Source organism: Ammodytes marinus (assembly GCF_949987685.1).
Source record: "Ammodytes marinus genome assembly, chromosome: 5".
Lineage (NCBI taxonomy): Eukaryota > Metazoa > Chordata > Actinopteri > Uranoscopiformes > Ammodytidae > Ammodytes > Ammodytes marinus.
Window position 1 is genome coordinate 9,193,399 of NC_137234.1, and position 10,106 is coordinate 9,203,504.

Below are 10,106 nucleotides of genomic sequence, written 5' to 3' on the forward strand. Positions count from 1 at the left end.
CACTGTATTTTCTTTTTCTCTGTCCACCTCCAGCATATCATTACACTTGCCAGATTCACAAGTTAGTTTTCTTTCTTTCCATGTTTTTAACACAAAGCCAAACAAAGGTGTTATCTAGCAGTGATCCCGAACTGTATCTACAATGTTTTTAGTCTTACAACATTGGTTGTTGACTGCTTTCTTCTATAGGTCCTGAGCTGGGATGCCTGAGTCTCCTCTGAGTCCCACAGCAGCCCGTCAGACCCGGGCCAGCAGCCTCCTCACTCACACAGACAACAGGACGGGAGACAGAGTGGCTAATGGGGACGACTGCAGTGGACTGAGTGGTGAAAACTGGCACAGTCTTCATAAACAGGTATATTCCTCATCCTCCACAACACATTTTAAAGTGTTTTTTTTCTCTAGTCAAGTGAAGTCAACTTTATTTTTAATTTCTGTACATGCATATGTGCCAGACATACAGATGAATCTTAAAGTAACACAAAAAGATTTATATTTAACACCATTTCCGAGTGTATTTGGTCCCACTCAGAATTGGTGCTAGATGAACTATTTCCACAGTGTTCAAATGTTAGAGTAAAATTAACTCTATAGTAGATAGAGATAAAAAAAATATATAGGCTAAAAAGAAAACGGCGTTGTGAAGATTAGGGTTGGTTTTGAAATGAGAAGAGGTGGGCGGTGCTTTACAGAGTCCTTTACTACAGACATGTTCACCAAAACTAATTCTGGGATTCACTCTAGTAGCTCAGAGAGAGCAAATGCACTTTGACACTGCATATTTAATATTGTGGAATGTACTGTGTTCTCTTCTATAACTGTCAGATATCAAGAAAAATACAACTGGTCAGCTCCATATTGGGCATCCTCAGAAAGAACTACAGACCTGGAGCCAGTAGCGCTGTTGACAGTGGAAGGGATTTCATATGTGATGTGATCCGAGTGGGGATTTGACACACAGAAGGTTGTTTGTCCTTCATTATTAGTTTGCGAGACAAAGCCAAGGAGGAAATAATTGTCCACAGACCTTAGCAAAACAGATGCAAGTGAAAGACAAATAAGCATGGCCTGAAATAATTTTATGGTTGTCTGTTGCAATTCCATCCCTGGGAATCTTAATGTAGGGGGACGGGGGGTCAATGAAACTACCCTGATAATGAACTCCAGATCTCAAGCATTTCCTACAGTCTGTTCTCTCATCTTGTCAGTTTTGCTCTGCTCTTTCCCGTTAATTCACTTTATAAGTCAACTTGTGACTCTACAGAATGTTAACAACGTAACAAAAAACATTGGCACTGCCTAAAGTAAAGGCTCTGCTGGCCTGGCACTGTCTGTGACTGTGAGCAGATTTTTAAACACATTTATTTTTGTAATTTCAAGCAAACATAATGGCTATAGTATATAGACATGTCGTAACTCCACCGTTGCAACGTTGCCAGAGTGTGATTCCATTAATCATTTACAGTGAAGATTGTTTTTTCTCTCGTAATAAAAGAGAAGGTACTCCACCTGTAATGTATTTATTTTCTAACTGTAGCATCCAAATCACACACCACAAATGGTGACCCAGTGATTTGTAAAGCATAATAATCATAAAGCCAGCTGTAATGGCAGTGCCTTCTTTATAAAAAGTGTAAGCCATCTAGCAATGTCATGCATTGTTGTATTGTCATAAAATCATGAAAGTTGCTCATCACAATTTCCCAGACCTAAAAGTGACGTCTTTAATTGCTTGTTTTGCCTAACTCAAATTGTTGGATAATTTAAGAGGTTTGTCGCGATGTAAGGACATTAGGGTTAGTACATTAACATGTGGGTGACTATTCTTGACAATCTAGATAAAATAATAAATATAGTAAATAGTACAATAGGGTGCACATGTTCTGCTTATTCAAGCAGTACTTTGTCCGTGCCATTATTTTCTCTTAGCTATCGTATCTTTTATTTCTCTAGTCCACTTTGGAGATTTTACACAGTCAAAAAACCAAATATATTACATTTCAGTAGATACCCCAGTAATATTACAGTTTTGTTTTTTGACAATTGATTATAAAGAAATATTGTTCAAATGAGACCTCATAAATGCCTATAAGCAATGTGAATTGTTACACCAGCTACAGAGTGTGTCTTCATCAAATTTCCACTGTTCCTAACTTTCTAGTTGTCTAATCAGTGAGGTCAAAACACAGGAGGTATTATCTCAAAGGACTGACAACAAAAATGACAAACCTTATGGGCCCTGATGTGATCTTCTTTCATTACATCTTGGAAGCTGCTAAGATATTACTTCAATATAGACACAAGAGCTCAGTGAAACCTATGAAGGACATCAGGACACAGCCAATGCCTGTGTAAAGCAACTGACATTGTGTAGACAATAAGATATATTCCCTGTATACATTTTTAGATTTTCCCCAACAATCAATTGCAAAACTATTATATTTTAGCATTGTTTGTAATATTTCTATTGTAATATAATATAGTGTACTGTAATGCCGTCATGGCAATTGTCATTGCCTCTTGTTTGAATGCACAAAGGAGACAATCACTCTGTTATTTGTCCCTGAGCGCAGATCAGTTATTATTCTGTGAGTGTTTGCCTTTATTAATAGCCATACACTTCTATTAGGAGTCACAACAAGCATGTAATTATGTTGCTAATTAACTGGTCAGCCCAATCTCCCATCTCATTTAAGGTCAATGACACAATCCAGCATGATGATGTTCACAAAAGGTTGACAGCACTCTTTTAGTAATTGGATTGGAAAAAATTCCATTGTACGGTTATTACTGTTTACCCATGACTCTTGCCTTCCGTCTCACTCACTCCTCCTCTCCGTAGACTGTGTCCCTTTGTAGTTTGATCTTTCCTCTCGTTCTTGAAGGTGATTCTGGCCATGATGGCTCCTCAGCAGCTTCTGTCCTCCCACCAACTGCAGGCTCTGGTCCACCAGAAACAACAAGCACTTATGCTCCAGCAGGTAGTTATGCAATACTAACACTAATATAGTTACTTAAACTTAATTAAACAATGGATTTTGGTTTACTGGACACATGCTGAATACAATTTGAGTTCCTCTTGTATACAAATACCAATATTAGGCTAATACTTCCACAAGTTTGCTTGGTTGTCTTCCGTAATTGTAAACTCAAGTTCTTGACATTGGTTATTACTGTAGGTAATAGGTACACCCTCAAAGGTCAAATAATACTAGCTGAGTGGGCTATATGTTTGGATCTAAATTATTAACTGAATTCAACATGTGTTGTATTTTAAATGTGTGTCTACCTTTCCAGGGACTACAGTTTGAATATTTTTTTACATGGTCCATGATAAATATCCTTAATGTAATAAACGTATTAGTGACTATGTAATCTCCAAGTCCTATAGGACTAAAGTAACATTATTGGCTCAGTTATGGTAAATTAAGCTACAAGCTAGCCTACAGAACACTTAGCCTACTAAACTGTCATGGGAAAATTAGCTAATTTTAGAAAGCTAAACATAATTTACTACATAATAATCTATAGCTAATCTGGTAAACAAAAAGTTTCAAACCGAAAAACAACAACTGGAATTCAGTTATAAGGTGTGGTATTCAAGGTATAATGGTAACTGTAACATTATCTCGTCAGCCCCCGCTAGAGTAAAACCTTCAAAGGATGCCAGCCTACCTCACAACTACAACAAGTACAGTTAGCTAATGAATTAAGCTAGTTTACTCAGGCAAACTGGTCGGCTCAGGACAAAATAAGATATAGGAATTGAAAACAGTTTATGTGTTTTAGTTTAAATGAACTCAAACTACTTAGCTTACCTGGCTGAAGGTAAAGTTACTTTTTTTCGGCAGACCTTTTACCCCGGTCATAGCATGAAAATGTGATTAAGCTTTACTAATTGACCCTCAACCTAATTGACCTTCAATGTCCAAAAATAATAGCATAACAACCGGCCTTTTCCATTTTTCTAGCAACATCTGAAAGAGTTTTACAAGAAGCAACAACAACAGATTCACCTGCAGCTGCTTCAACAGCAGCCCAGCAAGAAAGTCAAAGAGGTAAGTGGCAATTTTTGATTTATTTTTTAATTATTTGATTAAAAAAGAAAGTCAGTTTTTGAGTGAGCTTTTCCTTTTGGAGTTACATATGAAGTATACTGTATGCCACTGATTTAAAGCATAGGACCAAGAACAAACTATCTACCAGGAGAACAGACGAGTTTCCACACAAATACTACCTCTCTTTTTAGTGGCACATCTGTATTTGCTCTGTCCGTCCTTCAGCTCTCTACACAGCAGCTTGTATTCCAGCAGCTTCTCCAGCTCCACCAGCAGCAGCAGCAGCAGCAGCTCATTGGGGTGCATAGACCGGTCCTGACCAGCCCCACCCTCTCCTCAGGTCTCTCCTTTTAATACAATGTAACACCACTGTTTTACTGTTTTTTCTGTTTATTTTTTTCTTCTTTGGTGTTTTGAAGGCGATGACTCATTAATTTCCCAGTTCAGCATGTTTAAATTTTTCTGTACAGTATGAGAGTTGTTTCTATGTCATGAAACATGTTCATATTGTCATTTTGTTGGTGTATACCAAATAGCCTACTACTAGATCAATTCTTCCTCTGTTGCTCTTCCTAAAGGTTATTATTTGTTAAAGTTCAAGTGTTTTTTCAGGGAGTCTCTCTTTTATTTGAATCAAGGGTCTTAGGACAGAGGGAATGCTATAATGTAATTTTGTGATTTGAACAAAATTGACTTGATTATTGTTAAAATTCAGAGTATGGTTCCAAAATTTGAGATGTACTGTAATTGACCGTAGACAATAAAATAGACAAAACATAATGGCTAGTTTTGACCCAGAAACATCAGCACAGGAAGATGGTATTGTATTGTATGTAACTGCGCTTAAAGGTGCACTATGCTGTTTAAAGGGAAAGGGAGTTAGTTTACAAAACATATTTTCTTTACATGTTCTTATTGAACGTGTGAACAGCAAAACATTGAAAGACATTAACATTATATGTGTGTTTTTCTATGTTTTAGGTGGTTTCAGTCCGGCTGAGATGCAGCTGATATGGAAAGAGCTCACATGCGATATAACTGAAGACAAAACAACATCGAATGGCGATCGAGACTCTTCTGCCAACAACACCCTGTCAACAAAAGCCACAGGCAGACAGAGCGGTGACCAGCAGACTTCTTCTCCTCCTCGCAGGGCAGAGTGGTACGATCTGTCTTGTTTCGTGCTGTGTAAACAGTGCGAGAACTGAGTTGATACGGCCTTTTTGTAAACATCAAAGACTTGTCATCTGTAGACGTTTTCTTTTTCTCTCAAGGTGCTGCCGGGGAGCTGTTTGCTTCACTTTTAATTCCCCTCGGGACGATATATTTTGTTGTGTTTGTTTTCACCTGAAGTGGTTCATCAAAAAAAAACAGAGAAAGAAAGTTTGACATGACTTCATGTCCCAAATCAAAAGTAAATAGTTCTCCATTTATTTTTCCGTGATCCTTTTCACCTCTCTGTCATTTTTTTGCAACCTGAAAGGATAATAAAAAAAACAGGCTTATGTCTGTTTTATTGCTTTTTTGCTCTCGTTTTTGTTTGCCGACTATGTTTAAAAAAAATCATGGGTGAAATTACAATACTTACAGTATTTACTTCTCTTCCTCCTTGTCTAGTGCTGGTAAAGCTGATCGCGCGGCCACACACACTCTCTACAGTCACGGTGTGTGTCATTGGCCCGGATGTGAGTCGGTGTGTGAGAACCTCAGCCACTTCATCAAGTAGGTTTTAACACAATCTTAATGCATTTCACCTTTCTGTTTATGATTTAACAGAGAAGTCACGTAAAAAATACCTTCAGTGTGAAATACTCCCCCACTGCAGGCTTGAATGGTGAATTGTCTGTTGTGCCAGTTGTTTCATTACATTCAATTCGCAGATCAATGCATCCATTGTTGGGAAAGACAAATCTCTGATTGAGAAACCCAGCAGGTCACTTACTGTAGAAACATTTCCTGCTGTTTGAGTGTTCAGAATAATCTAGAAGAACTCCTCTAAACATCTGGAATTCATCATTCATAATCAGTCAAAAATAACTCTGCCAAGTAAAAATGTGAAGGTAATCATGAATTACATATTTCCCTGCTCGTTTTTTACGATGCCAGAAAAATAGAAACATGAATATGATTGAACTATGAAGATATTAAACAAATGAAAATCAAATGTATCTGATAATAACACCTTTGAACTTACTTGATTAAAGTGATATGGCATTCTGGGAAATAGCTTGGGAATTGGTTTTGGAGCCTTGACTCTGGGTTCACCATCAGAATCCATAGCTGATGTGAATCAAAGCTGACAATAGCTGATTTCTATGTAAAGGAGCAAGGTCCAGACTTTTCAAAACTCCCTCTGAGAGTGTATTTGATACTAAAAAGTACATTTTTCATCGAAATGTTCCTAAAATGCCCCTGTGTGTGTTTCAGGCACATAGGCAGTGAGCACACTCTGGATGACAGGAGTACAGCACAATGCAGAGTCCAGATGCAGGTGGTGCAGCAGCTTGAGCTACAGGTATGCACAATTACTTTAATTTGACCAATGACAAGAAGTTATAACCGCTGTATTGTGGAGCAAACCTGTCCCATGCTGATTTGGCCTATTCATAGAATTCATATTCTGCACAAAAAAATTCTAACTAAGCCTTGATTAAAGTGTGAGTCTGCTTTGCACAGGTGATTCGCTACTGTTACTGTTATATCACAACGATCAATTCTCCAAGTTTCTCCAAAGTGTCCTCATATAAACACCATTAACCTGATGTTTGACACAAAAGTAAACTTTACCTTCTAACCTGTGGTGTTCCGTTCCAATTATCAGTGCTCAGGGGTTTTGATGTGACACTGAGTCACTGACACTCTTCTTCATTCTCACCCCCTTCCTCTCCTGTCACACGCTCATCCCAAAGCTCTGTAAAGAACGGGATCGTCTGCAAGCGATGATGGCTCACCTGCATCTACCATCTTTAGAAGCTCAGTCCATCTCTGCACCCGCGAGGCTCCAGTCTCCACAGTCCGATACGGGAGCTGACCCATGCAGCCTACAGGTAGATAGTGTGCAGTAACAGCCATGTGAACAACAGAGTAAATGAGACGTAAAAAAGTAATTTGAAGCAGTAAGTAAAGCCCTTACCAAATATGTGGCTCCAACTTCATCTTCTCTTGCTCTGATGAAGATACCGCCAGAACTTTTAACAGTTGGATGAGCAAAAATGTTCTGTCATTTTCTTAGAAACAAAAAAGGATGGCATCAGGATGAATTTCAGAAATATTTGAAGCTGCCCAGATGTCAGATTGGCTCACGAATTGATTGGCTCACATTTCTTGAAAAGTTTTACCATGTAGTGTCTCTTTGCCTTAACTCTCAAGTAAGAGTAAGTTCTGAGCGCTTTTTCTCCGTTCACCCCCCAGCTGTGTGCAGCACCAGATGGCTGCCATTGTGTTTTCAAACAGTACAGACATGCTCCGATAACTTGGATAGTTAATAAGTTGTTAATCTTGCAAATATTGCACCATAATCACAACACCCACCAAACAATTTCACCCTATAATTAACAATGATTGGCTTCCTTCATCTCGCCGTATTAGTGGAATCACCTCTGAAGAGGCGAATCGAATCGCTCCGTTACACCCCACTGTTTTGTCTTTCCACTCCACTCGTTTCTTTTGTTAACGTGGATGGTCTGCATGTGTGGCTCTCAGCTCACCGACTACCTGCTGCCCTCACTGAACCCATCAGAGGTGACCCCCCCAGATGCCAGCCCGTCATCGCAGGGCTGTGGTGAAGAATATCCCACTCATACATCATGTACTACTGGGGCCATGAGAAGTCGTCATCACCCTTGGGTCTACTCGCTGTCTTCAGGTAAACCCAAAAAACTGTCACTGTCACTTTTAAAAACAATGTTGGGACAGAAAACAAGTCATTCATAGCACATTTTCTAATGAGGTTTCTACCTTGTTTTGTCTCGTTTCAGAAAGTGAATTTCAGCTCTACAAGAACACCGACATCAGACCGCCTTTCACCTACGCAAGACTGATAAGACAGGTAACAGTCTATGACTTGGAATAGAGGTGATTTCTCTTTTTGTATTGATGTATCTTTACGTTCTGTATATCTATGTTCTTGTTGATTGCCATTGAAGCTCATTCATTTTAATCAGTCTTCACCTGAAACGTCATAGGCTACAGTAAAAATGGGGAAAATATGCAATTGGAATTAATGTCAAACATTTTGATTATAAATTACCCAAATAATGTTAAGAGATTATTGCTCATAATTCCTCGATTCATAAGGAAATAAAAATAAAATAAATTAAAGACTGCATCAGAGTTGTGAGTGTGTGACTTCCCCCTCCTTCGCTGGATCAGCAGTGAAAAAGTCAGGGCCTTAACTTGATCCTGTAATGTGCCTCAGCTTTTTATGTCCCGTCCATCTCCAGGCTATTATGGAAACATCAGACATGCAGCTAACGCTCAACGAGATCTACAACTGGTTCACACGGACGTTTGCTTATTTCAGACGCAACGCTGCCACTTGGAAGGTATCGCACCCCCAGATAATTAAACTCTGTGAAGCCAGTGTGTGTGTGTGTGTGTGTGTGTGTGTGTGTCTTTGTGTGTGTGCGTGTGTCATGCTTGATTTATGCAGCATGCATTCAGTAATATGTTCCTTTGCTCTGATTTTCTCTGGATCAGAACGCAGTGCGCCACAATCTGAGCCTGCACAAGTGTTTTGTGCGTGTGGAGAATGTGAAAGGCGCGGTGTGGACAGTGGACGAGGTGGAGTACCAGCGGAGGAGATCCCAGAAGATCACAGGGTACAGTGACCCACTAACTGTTTATTAAAGCGCTGGTATTATTTTGGTTCAAATAAGATAAGATAGACTTTTATTGTCACAAAAGGAAATTTGTCTTGGGAAAGTGCTGACCAAAGCCGCACATAAACAATACGTTAGACATCAATCAATCAGTGCTTAGTGATAGACGGATACATATTATGATTTGTGTATGACATTTGTTTAATTCAGTGTTCCTCAGTGTGCAAATATCAGTTACAATAGCTACAGTATAATATTGAGTTCGCCCCAGAAATTTTCAAATTTTCCATCACACCTTTTAAAAGAATGCGGTTTGACCGTATTTAGACTTTAAATTTCGTAAACAAAAATAAATACTTTTTAAATATATTTGTATCGATCTGTTTTGACACCACTGTTTAATCACAGTCCTAATGGAACAAGATGCATTACTGTAGTCCACCACTGCCCTTTGTAAAGGCCTCAGTAAATGATTGATGACCGGACTGATCCTGGCCACGATTTCAAGGTTGTAGTTCTAGAGGTTGTTTCCTGATCATTCAAGCCACTGAATTATTTGTCATCATCTCTGACCTTGCCCCAAACTATTGTTGTAAACCATGCAGTGGCTTGTGCAGTGTATACAAGGGTATTGATTTGTTTGCCATGAATTAGACATGGGTTGTGTTGGCGTGACCTTTGTTATTCCACAGGAGTCCGTCGCTGATGAAAAACATGTCCACCTCCAACCTTGATTTTGGGAGCGTTCTGAATGGCAGCTTAAAGGTGAGATGATGTGTTCGAGTAATGTACCTTCCAAGCAAAGACAGCACAAGTTTCTTGATTAAAGAATTGGTTAAAATAACGGTTGATCCTTTGTCATTTGTAGACAGCGCTGGCTGAGGCATCACTGACAGGGTTCAAGAAGGAGTGTGTGAGCAGAAACAGGAGCAATCAAATAAAAGAGGACAAAGCAACAACAAACATCAACAGCCTCTGTAAACAAAAAGGCTCGCCTCGAGTCCGGCAGTGAGTTTTGTTTCATTGTAAACTCCCAAAATAAAAATAAATATTGATCCAATAATAGAAGCAGCAATATTTGCTTTTCTCCTCTCATAGGTCCCTTTTCCTTAAAGATGATGTGCTGAACCTGAGCGACCAAGAATCTCTGATGACAGCAGTAAAACCAGCCAGTCTGCAGAACGACATGACGGAAAATGACCAAGGACATTTGTTTGACCTTGAATGA

At 39.1% G+C, this 10,106-nt stretch overlaps 1 protein-coding gene across 1 annotated transcript; it reads left to right on the forward strand.

The window, feature by feature from the left end:
- Positions 1 to 202: 202 nt before the first annotated feature.
- Positions 203 to 10,106, forward strand: LOC307251207 (forkhead box protein P2-like; the record flags this gene model as incomplete). Its single annotated transcript, XM_080028528.1, has 16 exons — positions 203 to 355; positions 826 to 942; positions 2,886 to 2,981; positions 3,972 to 4,058; positions 4,284 to 4,398; positions 5,040 to 5,220; positions 5,676 to 5,780; positions 6,486 to 6,573; positions 6,968 to 7,105; positions 7,761 to 7,923; positions 8,036 to 8,106; positions 8,501 to 8,602; positions 8,757 to 8,878; positions 9,571 to 9,643; positions 9,747 to 9,886; positions 9,977 to 10,106. 16 exons carry the CDS (start codon positions 203 to 205, stop codon positions 10,104 to 10,106), a joined length of 1,881 nt encoding a protein of 626 aa, XP_079884654.1.